The sequence below is a fragment of the Pseudonaja textilis genome, chromosome 9 (genome assembly GCF_049901715.1).
Source record: "Pseudonaja textilis isolate UNSWEBS1 chromosome 9, rPseTex1.2, whole genome shotgun sequence".
Classification (NCBI taxonomy): Eukaryota; Metazoa; Chordata; class Lepidosauria; order Squamata; family Elapidae; genus Pseudonaja; species Pseudonaja textilis.
This window is the reverse complement of record NC_141998.1, coordinates 19098013-19111727: the sequence shown is the minus strand read 5'-3', so window position 1 is coordinate 19111727 and position 13715 is coordinate 19098013. Positions and strand designations below refer to the sequence as shown.

Genomic DNA, 13715 nt, shown 5'->3' with positions numbered 1-13715 from the left:
AGAAGCAAATACTGGCCCGGTGTTATCGGTCTTTTCCAGATCTGACTGCTAATAATAATTCTTCCTTTCTTGGATGGCTGCCCCATGTATCGTATTGTAATTTTCAGTAATGTGGGATTTTTTTTAAAAAAAAGCAAAAAAAACTTGGATGAACTGTTCATCTGCAGATCCATTGCTTGCTGTGTCGGGCATTAATCAGCCTTCCGGAGTTCAGGGCAGAGCTATCTGTTAAATTAAAGAGAAAAAAAACCAGGAAAAATAGCTAGGAAACCACTACCCAGCCCCTCAAAAAAAAATAAAAAAATATTATGGAACTGTTAAAAGTGCAAGTGAAGCTTTCTTGGAAATTACCAAGCAAGATTCTAAAACTATGATACTTACCTATTCATACCTTTTACTAAACGGGGTTACTTTAAAAGGATTTGGAAGCCATAAATCTATTTTTTTAAAATGTCTTGTGAATGATATGATAGCAGCAGCACTTATATACCACTTCATAGTGCTTTACAGCCCTCTCTAGGCAGTTTATAAAGTCATCATCTTGCTCCTAACAATCTGTGTCCTCATTTTATTGACCTCAGAAGGATGGAAGGCTGAGTCAACTTTGAGCTGGTCAGGATTGAGCTGCTGGCAGTGAGCAGAGTTAGCCTAACTAACCATTCTAAGCATTGCGCAACCACTATAACCATAAGGGTTGCTTTCTTCTCTACGCTAGTAGGGTAGAGATGGATCATGAAAGCCCGGGAATCAGATTTTTGTCGTCTTTGAAGGGATGGAGTGGGAGAAGCTAATGGTAGAATATATCTGGGACTGCCCAAAAGCCTGAATTATGTCAACGTAATAAAGACATTGCTGGAGCTTCAGTTTGTTGAAATGGATTGACGCTACGGGAATATGTTTAAGTGAGATCTGAAGGTTGTTTGGTTCTTAGAAGAGTCTTGAACCCAACTGAGTTAAAATTCATGACTTTTTCTCTAAGAGATCTTCAGTACAATTCAATAGTTCAGGAGCATTTCTTGGTACAAAGTCTAATTCGGCTTGGGCTTGTTTTCTGACTCATAAAAGAATGTCTTAACTTGATTAATGGGACAAGGGCTAAAATGAGTTTTGTCTGACCTATCACTAAATGCTTAGTATAAATTAATAAATCAAAATCTGTTCTCATCTTGGCTTTGCCTGTTTATAGGTACTCATAGTACGGGTTTTAATATTGTATGGCCTTTCCTCTTTGGTGCCATTATTGCTGCTGCTTTGGGCCCTGCGTCTATGTTCAGAAAGCCTTCTCAGATGCCTCCTTTAAGTGAGATACAGTCACTAACTTGCTATCAGTTAAAGCAGTGCTCGCCAACCAGTGGGCTGGGGACCACTGGTGGTTTGTGAGAAAATGTTGGTGGTCTGCAGAGAAATGGCACCCCAAAAGCACCCCCCAAAAGCAGTTAATCCAGGCTGCACAGGAACACAAGGCTGCACCGCCCACATGGCCCACAGGAACACAAGGTTTGCGTCACTTGCATTGCGAACAAGACCAGGTAGTGAGGGGAGGGGGGGAAGGGCGGAGGGAGGGGACTTGCCCCACTCACCGTGACGTGCCTGGCCTGGCCAACGGACTGCTTCTTTCCACTTCTTTCTTCTTCTGCTTATGGCTTCATGCAAGGAAAGCAGCAGAAGTCTTTCTTTCTCTCCCCAAACTCTGCCAAAATGAGTCTTTGCTGGCACAGCCTCTTGGAGCAGGATGCCTTTGCAGGGTCCCAAAGACTTATTAAAATTATGAGTTTGATAGTCCCTGAAGTCCAAAAGGTTTGCAACCCCTGAGCTAAAAGGCTTTGTCTGTGTGAGTACCCCTCTGTGGGAATGCAGCGCCCTCTAGAGATGATTAGCTGATATTTCTCTTAATAGCATTTTAGCTGTAGGTTGCTGCTGCTTTTGTGTCGGAAGCAAAAGTGCTTCTGGGCTGAAAGGATTAGCTACATCACCGTTGCCTGGGTGACACCCAATTGGGGGCTCCTTTCATGTCCCCACTAATCAGTCCTAGATAACCCCCTTTTCAATTAGGTTGTACAATTTTAGATCTATGAGCCACAGTGGTGCAGTGGTTAGAGTGCAGTACTTCAGGCTACTTCTGCTGCCTGCTGGATGCCTGCAATTTGGCAGATCGAATCCAACCAGGCTCAAGGTTGACTCAGCCTTCCTTCTTCCTGAGGTGGGTAAAATGAGGACCCAGATTGTTGGGGGCAAGAGGCTGACTCTGTAAACCACTTAGAGGGGGCTGTAAAGCCACTGTGAAGCAGTATCTAAGTGCCATTGCTATTGTTTCGTGTTCCATTCTGTTACTTGGGATGCCAACACATCTCTATTGTTGCTATATTGCATTTCTCAATCGTTTTTCTTCTCTAAACATCCAGAGAGCTTGCTGTAAGCCAACTCATAAATAATGTAAATAAGTAGTGACATAGCTACATTTTTCTCAATATAATTCTGATATTTAACCAATTAGAAGATGTCAAATTGAGCATTTGCTTTGACTCTCCTTTTTTTGGCAATTTGTCTATGAACTTGCATCCAAGTTCTATTGGAAATGTGACAGCTGAGAAAGAAAACATTGCAATCCTATGAGCATCTTACTGCTCATATGGGAAAACTACCTTTAAATATAGCATTCTGCACAGATAGCTTCTGATCTACAATCATTTATTTAATGACAATTTGAAGAGCACTGCAAAAAAATGGTGTATGACCAATTTTCACACTTATTGAAAGCCTCCCTTATGGCCACATGATCAAAATTTGGGGGCTTGACAACTAGCATGTACTGTATTTATGACAGTTGCACCATCCCATGGCCTCATATGACCACTGTTTGCTATCTTCCCAGTTGGCTTCCAACAAGCAAAGTCGAGGGAAATCCAGATTCGCTTAACAACCGGGGTGATCCACTTAATGGTGGCAAAAAAAGATCATAAAATTGGTCACGTCTCACTTAACTGCATGGCTTAGCAATGGAGGTTCTGCTCCCATCCGTAGTCGTAAATTGAGGATTACATGGGTAGGATTTGGCTTAACCTAATCTCAGTCTAGCCGTTGAAAGAAATTAAAATCAAAGCAGAACCATGATGACTGCGCTAGGGAAAAAAAAACTAGTTTTAAAATTCCCGTTTAGCTTGACAACTCATAAAATATTTCCATGGTCTTTTTAGAGTTGCCAACAGAAAGGGAGGGGAGAGCAGTGCAACCGCTTGCAAACTGAAACCACATTCCATAAATGTTTTCAAAGATAGTAACTAGGTGACCGGTTACTATCTAGTAACTAGTTACTAGTAACTAGTTTCTACTGTGCAAAATTCTAACCGGAGAGCATGATTGATGACTCTTGGCTATGGATGTGTCCCATTGGAGAATATGAATTACAATACACCCAGGGGGTGGGGGAAAACCAGGGTCAAGGGTACACCTAGGCAGTGCCGGATTTGTTAACTCCCAATAAATCCTTTTGAAGTTTTGGAAGTTTGGCTCGAGACACGTGATTTAAATCGGGGTAACTGCCGGAATCCTGACATAGCTTTACTGGTTATGGTCAAGAGCCATATAAAAATAGAGAAAAAAAACACATCTATGAATGCAATGGACAGGCTAAAACTGTAAGAATATTTGTAAAACAAAAAAGGAACAAAACTTAAATCGACAGTTACCCTTTAGTTGAATACCTCAACCCCGTCCTTTTGAACTGACCGTTCTCCACTGAGCCGAAGGGAGAATCCAGGATGGGTAGTCCATTTTTAATTTTGCATGCTTCTGCTATAAATGGCATTGTGATGTAGGTTTCTATTAATTTCCTTATCTCACAGAGCAGCCCTGTATCCCATTCCATTGGAAACTACTCCATTATCTCTTTATAGCTACCACCAAAAATTAACAGCAGATTCAATCATTTTTAGTATCACTGTCAAATAGGTTGCACATCCTTCATTTTTCAGAGTGCGATAAATAATCTAGATCTTACCGTCCAGCAAGAATTGTAAGAAAAAGAGCATATGAATTATATTTCTTCTCCCTAAGGGCAGAGCCAATTATTATATGAAATGCACGTGACATATCCATCTAAAAGAAAGTAGATCTGGTTGCAGAAAAGAGATAGCATAGTTCTTCTAGAGATAATTAACTAGTTTTTCCTAATATGCATGTCTAAAAACCCTCCTCTGCTTTCTTCAGGAGAGAAACCCTTTGGGACAGGAGGGATTCCAAAGATGTCCTGTAGAAAGATGGAATGAAGGTTTTCCATTAGAAAAATCATATAATTGGAGTGTTGTCTGCTTTTCTCATATTTTTATGAGACAACCTGTTCAAGCCAGAGACTTTCAGACAAATGGCTGTCCAATCTCTTCTTAAAAACTTCCAATGATGGAGCCACCCACAACTTCTGAAGGCAAGCCATTCCAGTGATTAATTATTCTAATTGTCGGGAAATTTCTCCTCATTTCTAAGTTGGTTCCATTGCGTCTTGTCTTGCCTTCTGGTGCTTTGGATAATAGGTTGACTCCCTCTTCTTTGTGGCAGCCCCTGAGATATCATGGTACCCTGCTATCATGACACCCTTAGTTCTTTTCATTAAAGTAGACATACCCTATTCCTGCAGCTGTTCTTCATACGTTTTAGCCTCCAGTCCCCTAAGCATCTTTATTTAATGCTGGGCAAAAATTAAATATATGCTCTGGCAAAATAATAACTTCATTTCTTTGGTCCAAGAAAGGTCCACAATAATTCATTTGCAATGGGCTACTTTCTTCATGACAGTTACTTTAGTAACAGTAATAACAAGAATCTTGCTGAAGCATTAATGGAAATAACGTGTTTCTAGAACCAGTAAATCAGTGAAAACTTTGTCCAAGCACCCAGAATTAATGGCCTGCTGTAAAACCAGTCCCTTGAAAGCGAAATATTGAAAATAAAATAATCAGAAGTATAACCCAGAGATTCCAGCTCATAAATCGTGAGAAATTTAATTGTAGGCTTTATGAAGGCAATACTTCTTGATGCATTTCTTATGTTCGAACACAGGTGGAATAACAGTAAATTAAACAATGCCCTGTATGTACAGCTTGGGCATTGGTTCCAAGTATACCTTCATTATGGATGATTCTTCACTCAACAACTCAAAAGCTCTTTTTGATTTCCTTTTTTTTGGGGGGGAGGGGAATCCAGCAGTGAATGGGGTGCCCATGAACCTGTTTGTTCTCTAGGTAATTAAAACATCTTGAGGATGAGTGACTTAAGTTAGCTGATTCGCTTGTGAATAAACCTCTAAAAACGTCACTATGGCAACACGTCTCCAAAGAGATGCGAACTCTTTGAACAATCTGAGGCAGAATGGTACCTTTCCTTTGGTTTCTGTGGTGATGAGCTGAAGAGAGGCCAAAAATAAACACTACAACTCTAATGTTTAAACATGCAGCATCTTCGTTCAAAAGTGTGTTTGAACAAGGCTTATGTTGGTTCAGAATATATTTTGGAAGAACAGCAAATAGGCCGACTGACTGCTTCGCTTCCTGTTTTTTATTTTACCATGTAGGTAGCACCTTCAGAGAGAAGTAGCATTCTAATGTAGAAAGAAAAAGGACCCTTTGGAATAGAATATATAAACACTGTGCATGCTATAATTCAAAGTCCAGGACTATTTTTGCACAATGCAGCATATGAGTACCAAGGTTAACATTCTGAACACACCCTGTCTCCTGTTTCTGTTGGCACCGAATCCTGTTCCACCCACTCTTTCTAAAACATTTTTATTTGCTTGCTAACATGCTGTGAGGACTGTAGGTGCTTGTGTGCTCTTTGGTGTCTGGATTATTCCAGGTGGTTCTAGGCCTATACAGCAATAGAGCAACATATGGAAAGATCCAGCTAATAAGCTTTTTTTTCTTTTTGAAATATTTTTTATTGTTTTATATCATACATTTCCTTTCTATTTTGAACAGTGTGCTTTCTAGGTATCCAAGATGTTGACATACAAACATGCAAACATCGTCATGAGTGTGTGTGTGTGTGTGTGTGTGTGTGTGTATTTACTTAAGTTTTCACGGGTATCTATATGTATGGTATTCAGCTTTGTTCAGGCATTTTCCCACGTCATCATCATTGTAGTTGTGCTTTTAAAGTTGTAGCAACGTTTCTGCAGAATCTCATCTGACATCATCAGGCTTCTGTATTGTGTTCGTCTGTGAGACAGACTTTTACTAAAATACATACACACACCACACACACACACACACACACACACATATCAGGATGAAGAAGAAAACATTCTGGCACAGCATAGGCTAGCACCAAATTTAAAACAGAAACGGCTGTGAAAGTCTGACTCACAGACGAACACAATGCAGAAGCCTGATGATGGCAGATGAGATTCTGCTGAAACGTTGCTACAACTTTAAAAGCACAACTACAATGACATGGGAAAATGCCCGAACAAAGCTGAATACCATACATATAAATAGCCGCGAAAACTTAAGAAAACAAATATATATATATATCTCGAGAGAGAGAGAGAGAGAGAGATACACAAACACACACACACATACTAATAGTAATATATAAACTAATATGCAATAACATCATATTATAACATATATTATATCGATTATATAACTGCCAGAAATATTTACTCCTCTGTTTTTCTTTCTCTAATCTCTAACCTCAATATCTGTCATTTAACCATTTATAGCAACTTGGCAAGTTTAAGATTTGTGGACTTCCACTCCCAGAATTCCTGAGCTAATATGACTGGAGGAGGAATTCTGGGAGATGAAGTCCACAAGTCTTAAATCTCAAGTTTGAAGACCCCTGATTTATAGAATAATTCCCATGTTAATGAGATAGTCCGGAGCTGCTTTTCCTTTAATAAGCTTTGAAGGCAGAAATCAGAAGACTTCTTTCTTTGCTGTTATGTTTTGGGGGCAGCTTTTCAAAACTATATTGGAGAATTATAATGGGGAAACTGAGGCCCAGAACAGCAGTCTTCATTTATCATTTTGGGGAATTGGATTCTTTTTAATCCATAATCCTTAAGGCATCAGAGAAGACATCTAGAGGCTTTTCAGGCATTAAGAAGGGGCTCTTCTAGTCAAGAGTTGGTGAAAAGGGTGGGTTGTCCATGGGTAGAGGTTTGCCTGGGTCCAGGGATGGCATTGTCAGCCCTTTTTTCTGAGGTTTTTTTTGCATGGTCATTGCAAAACACAAATGGAAGCCGCAGAACTCAAATCAGCTATAGGGAAGGCAATAATAAATCTAATAATAACATAGTTCCTGGGTCATGCACATTGCTCTGCTGCTAAATCTCCCATGCCTGGACAGTTTTTTCCACTGGGTGGACTTCATCCTGAACCTAAAAGCTAACGTTTCTGCATTAAAATGGGAAATTGCAGTTCCCCTAATATACTTTCTGAGCATCATACAAAGAAGGAAAAAAAATAAACAATTCTCTGTACCTTTGAGGTTTCTTCACTTCCTTCTTTTCCTCCAAGCCAATCTGGGACTGTTTTTCTTGAAATGGTAATTCAAGGATATTCTTGGTGGTGTGGGTTAAAAGCAGATTTCTTCTAATTTAAGAAAATTCGTAGGCAGCCTGAGAAGATTTAGCTTCTGAGAGTCCAAACAGGTTTTTTTTTAAAAAAACCACTAAAGGTTTTAGATTCACGGGCTAAACCGAGATTGATAGTCGCTCATCCGTATGGATCCCCACATCTGGTAGCAGAATCAACACTTTCACAATCTCGTCTTTTGGGTGTGTCTGTGTGTTCCAAAGGGCAGGTAGAATAGAAAACAATAGAAAAGATAAATAGATCATATTGGAATAAAGTAAACGATTTCCTGCGCATGAATGAGCAATCCAGTGCTTTTCTCATTTTTAGAGATGAAATAAAGTCTTGGAATCAAAGCTTGTTTGTGTTTGCTGTTGGTTCCACCAGAGACTCCAAGGGTCCTGAAAATGGTAACCTAGGTGGAAAATCCTTTCGTGGTTTACAACCTTCCCTTAAACTACTAAGATGAGCAGACTTGAGTAATTAAAAAAGAGAGGCAGTTTGGGTGGCACGGGGGTGTTGAACTCGATTTCATTGAGGGCCACATCAGGGTTGTGTTTGACCTTGGGGTGGGGGGACGATGGGGCATGGTCAGGGTGGCACGACCAGCTTGACATAACTTGTGTCAGGGGGGGCTGCCTGTGGTGGCCCAAATGCTCTGCCAGCAAAAACCGGTTCCCGAACTCCATTTTAGGCTGCGTCCTGCAACCCTCTGCCAGTGAAAATGGAGCTTGGGAGGGCCACACGTGGTCCTCCCAAGCTCCGTTTTTGCTGGCAGAGACATTGTGGGACAGTCCTTCGCTGTTTCCATGGCAGCCCCGTGGGCCAGATCTAAGCTCCCCGCAGGCCGAATCTGGCCCCGGGCCTTGAGTTTGACACCCCTTGGTTTAGCACTAGGCTAGTAAGCAGGAGACCATGAATTCAAGTCCCACCTTAGCCATGAAAGCCAGTTGGGTGACTTTGGTCCAGCCACTGTCTCATCTGTAAGAAAACAACCAAGCTCAGAAATTACTAAGTTATCCACATACCTGTAAAACACACACACACATTTACGTATACATGTGGAAGCACATGGAAGCACTTTATAAGACTGGTATTTTTTATTTTTTTTCCAAATAATTTTTATTGTTTGCCACCAGTACACATCTTGATTACATTTTCAACAGTATTTGCATCAACATTTGGTATTAATCCATATTTCCATCATCCATTTGTATGTATTCTTAATAGTTTTTGTCTTTATTTATAATTCTTATTTATTATCTATCTTTATCTATTTTTCTATCTATGTATTGCTTTCTTGAGATTTCCTCTATACAATCATCTTTATCCATTCTTATTTCTCTTTTCTAGCCATATGGCTAGACAAGACTGATATTTTTTAACGTGGGTCCAGACCTCTGTCATCTGTGGGGCACTTCTTCCCAGTCCCAAGTTCAGATACATTTGATATTAGCGATTAGTTCAGCTTTCCATTCCAGAACCTATCCTATGAAATAAAACTGTTCTTTAGAGATGAACCCGTCCTCTAATTACCATTTAGAAGGGGGGGGGGGTTAGGTTCAAAACTGTATTTATTCCCCCCCCTCCCCTCGGCGTCTTAATGCTACTGTTTGACTGTACTGAATTTTGTGGTTTTGTGTCTTTGTTTTATAGTTGTCATTTTTAAATGCTGATTTTTATGGAAGTTTCAGCTGCATTATAATCTGCGGGGAGCTATTAAGGGGAGGGAGCAGTGTGTAAATCTGTCCAACAGATCTTTGGAATAAATAAAAATGCTGGATGCTCAGTTTTGATGCAGATGGTGGTTGCATGCATAAGTGCTTTCAGGAGGCCCAAAGGCTGAGTCGTTCGGAGCAAGTATTTAGCAGTCAGTACTGTACCCAGATCTAAATCTGATTGTGGTGTTGTAAGCGCTAAGGATGAGGGCAGTAACGCTCAGGGTTCAAGGTGAAAGAAATCGTAGAGCTCACCATGTTGAATTGCAAGAAGTTGGCTATGAAATGTGAAACCCTTTTCCTCTGTTTCTGAGATGGCATTTGTACTTGCTTTACAATGGCAGCTCTGTTCAAGCATCAAGCCGAAGTCGATCGCTTGCGAATAAAAGAAGGTTTCTTCCTCTCATTTTAGGCACTGGCAGCCAACGGTGGCATTGGTTTTGCTGTGGCCGAGCCTCAGATCGCCATGTTCTGCGGAAAGCTGAATATGCACGTGAATATCCAGACTGGGAAGTGGGAGACCGATCCTTCCGGGACAAAAAGCTGCTTTGGAAGGAAGGAAGAGATTCTGCAGTACTGCCAAGAGGTAAACGACCGTGTCTTTTGCAGCTGGTTTCATCTGAGAAATTTGTGACTCAGCGCCTACTATGTGGTCTTTTCTGCAGTATGATTCTGAAACGTCCACTTGAAAACCCTTTCCGTGTCCTGGACTTAATTCCCTTGCATATGAAAGCATGTATGACCAGGCTGACCCCAAGGGAGGGGGGCTAAATGCATCCTCAGTCACAAGTCCCCTTTGCGCCCCCAAGGGATCTAAGTCCAGCCCACCTTAAATTCCATTGACTCTTTATCTGCTGCCAAATTGCTTGGACCATTAATAGTTCAGATTCTTATAGAGAATGGTCCATTGGCCTAGAGGTGCAGTTCTCATCTCACGATCAGGAGGCTGTGAGTTCAATCTTAGGTGGAGGCGGATATTTCTCTCTCTGAGCATACTGAAAATATATCTCCCAGAAAAAAACCTCCGCATTTGTGATAGGAAGGGCATCCGGCCAGTAAACACTCAGCTCTATTCAGCTGTCCAGATTCCATCTCGCAAGGGATTATGGGATCGTTAAAAGAGGAGGGTGATTCTTCTAGAGAACTTAAGCTTGTGATATATCTTTATCCTCATTTGAACTGATTGGATCTTCTGGTTTTCCTAGCGCTGGACAGCATTCGTGAGGTGGGACATCTGTGTCCACCTTGGCTAGCGAGTTCCCCATTTAGTGAAAGTTCAGAAGCGTTGGTGGCTTTATTTATAACTCTTCTGAAGCATTTGGCAGGACGTTTCTTGAGATCTTAGGTCCCCTGGCTTTGTAGGCTACTTAAGGGTAGTTCCTAAATAAGTAAAACAAACAAACAAAAAGCCAGTTGTTTACAGCTGTGTCTTCTAAGAGCTTAAAAAGGGTGGGCAGATAATGATGGTGTTCTGTTCCCTGTGTTTGACTGGGCTCTTTTCCAGGCATAGCCAGGCCAAGCCCAATAGTATACTGCTCTGGTAATATCAGGCGCAAAAGACCAGATCCACATATGAAGGCCCAATTAAATTGATTTATTACTAAACAGCCTAGGCACAGGAATCTTCTCAAATAGCGGCTAACACTTGCTTGGAGTTAGATAATGGAATTCAAGGCTGGATTGAGTCTGCTTGTGACTACATAGGAATTCTAGGCTGATTCCTTTTTTAACGCCACCCCGAGGTTCGTTCTGCTACTCCTCCTTCTACATCTAGCAGTAATGAGATAAAGTCACTGACTGGGCAATCATCAAGCTTTATTGAGGCTCTTCCTTTTGCTGTTTCCTTTCTTCTTCCTGGAATCTCTCCCTTCTTCCTTTATTGCCTAGCCTTATTTCATTTCACATTTTTATTTTTAAAATTAGATCTATCCAGACCTTCAGATCACCAACGTGGTCGAAGCCAATGAACCAGTCAACATTAAAAACTGGTGTAAGAAGGGGAAGAAACAGTGCAAGGGCCATACCTATATCGTTGTACCCTTCAAATGCCTTGGTAAGTATTTACTTATATTTATATCAGAGGCTCGGTGGCGCAGTGGTTAGAGTACAGTATTGCAGGCTATTTCTGCTGACAGCCAGCTACCTGCAATTTGGTAGATCAAATCCCACCAGGCTCAAGGTTGACTCAGACTTCCATCCTTCTGAGGTGGGTAAAATGAGGACCCAGATTGTTGGGGGCAAGAGGTTGACCCTGTAAATTGCTTAGAGAGGGCTGTGAAGCACAGTAAAGCAGTATATAAGTCTAAGTGCTATTGCTAGTGCTGTTGCCCTTCCTTCCTTCCTTCCTTCCTTCCTTCCTTCCTTCCTTCCTTCCTTCCTTCCTTCCTTCCTTCCTTCCTTCCTTCCTTCCTTCCTTCCTTCCAAGGTGTATAGTGGTTAAAATACAGTATTGCAGGCTCTGCCAGCTGCCAGCAATTCAATTCTGACAGGCTCAAGGTTGACTCAGCCTTCCATCCTTCCAAGGTGGGTAAAACGAGGACCCAGATTGTTGGGGGCAAGAGGCTGACTCTGTAAACCGCTTAGAGAGGGCTGTAAAGCACTATAAAGCGGTGTATAAGTTTAAGTGCTATTGCTATCAATTTATATAGCCACCCATCTCCCTAATGCAACACTGACTAGCTAATAAGAATTAAACCACAACATAAATGCAATATACATTTAAGGGGGGGAAAGTGACATTCACAACCAATTAGGCTCCTAAAAACATGAGGTGTACCTGCTTGATTTACCATTCTGTCTTCTGTTACTTATTTTCATTGCCAACATTTGTACATATTATCCTTGCACCAGCATGATTAGCGCATACTGATCTTTCCAATGGTGTTTCTCTTAACAGAGTTTTGTAAATATTTAAGCACACCATCGGTACTACATCAAATTGGTTTAATTTGTTCTAGTATTGGCAACTGGCATTAATTGCCTATAGGACTTTTTTTTTTTTTGGTTAATTCTGTGTGGCTGAATATTGCCTGCCACGGGGATAAACCAGGAAGGCCTAAAATTGTGGGGTGTGTTGCATTCTTACCCACGATCTTTAAAAAAAGTAATAAATAGGAGAAGTTTTTAAAAATGTACGCTTTGATGCCCATAAGGCCAAGTTAACTTTTTTTCTGAGAAAAGGATTATCCCCATTTACAACAGTTTTGTCAAAACGTGACATATTTACAGATGGTTTTCCACCTTGTTTGTGGTTTAATGACCTTGGCAGCTGTTTTATGACCATCCCATTTGTTTAAGGACTGCTGCAACAACAACAACAACAAAGGATGATAAAAATCAGGTTGGTCATTTGACCACCCAAATTACGACCATCATGACTTACAGCCAGGGTGGACAGGTTGCATTTACAGTCGTAAGTCGAGGAGAGTCACGGTCAATTTGTCTCCGTAGCTTTCCGAAGAGGTATGTGTGTGTGTATTCCCACAAACATAATTTCCCAATACTTAATTAGGTGTCTCCACCTACATAACAGAAAGGAGATTATCAACCTCCACACCTTCTCTAATCCTTTTCCAAGGATATTACTATAGGAAACAAACCTCATGCGCCATGTATTAGCGCAGAAGGAACATCAACGGAAGAAATGCTGTTCTTAGGTATATTGGCAGTATCAAAGAGGAATGGCTATGCTGTGGTTTTAGAGATTTGTATGCTGTGTTGATGCATCCTAGCAACCCCCAGAAAGGAACAAAATGTTGCTTTTGAATAGTTTGCAGGCCTCAAGTTTTTCATGTATCTGAATAAGAAATAAATCTGGTTATTTGTTTTCTCTGTTCTTTTTGGAAACAATTGATTTCTATTTTCAAAGAGAAACATTTATTGCAATGGTTCCTATCTTGCTTAATCGCATATAAAGCTAGTTTCCTTCCTTCCTTCCTTCCTTCCTTCCTTTTTCTTTCTGTCTTTCTGTCTCTTTCCTTTCTTTCTCTCTTTCTCTCTTTGTCTCTCTCTTTCTTTGTCTCTTTTCTTCTGTTTCTTTCTGTCCTATCTCCTTCCTTCCTTCCTTCCTTCCTTCCTTCCTTCCTTCCTTCCTTCCTTCCTTCCTTCCTTCCTTCCTTCCTTCCCTTCCCTTCCCTTCCCTTCCCTTCCCTTCCCTTCCTTTCCCTTCCCTTCCCTTCCCCTTCCCTTCCTTCATTACTTTTTGAGAGGGAGGGCCAGTTTCCCTAATTTAGTGAATGAATGTATGTTGGTACTGTTGTGTTTACGTTAGTCAGCTTATCCTATTTAAAGGACTGGATTACAAAGCCTGATTGGAAATTGAAAATATTTATTTATTTTTGATCAAGATTTGTAAAAGCCCAACTGAAAATGTTTTCAAAATTGAAAATAGGAAAATAGGAAAAGGAAAGCGTGTTGGGCATGTTTA

At 40.8% G+C, this 13715-nt stretch overlaps 2 protein-coding genes across 5 annotated transcripts in view; both read left to right on the top strand.

The window, feature by feature from the left end:
- ZBTB44 (zinc finger and BTB domain containing 44) overlaps window positions 1–13715 on the top strand; it is a 366779-nt gene that overhangs the window by 253339 nt on the left and 99725 nt on the right. The gene's annotated exons all lie outside the window — the stretch shown is intronic.
- The window catches only part of APLP2 (amyloid beta precursor like protein 2), a 64071-nt gene that overhangs the window by 20934 nt on the left and 29422 nt on the right, over window positions 1–13715 (top strand). For all 4 annotated transcript variants that reach the window (XM_026708976.2, XM_026708975.2, XM_026708974.2 and 1 more), the window contains exons 2-3: window positions 9702–9875; window positions 11213–11342. In XM_026708976.2, the coding sequence (XP_026564761.1) occupies window positions 9702–9875; window positions 11213–11342 (304 nt within the window). The remainder of the gene's footprint in view (window positions 1–9701; window positions 9876–11212; window positions 11343–13715) is intronic.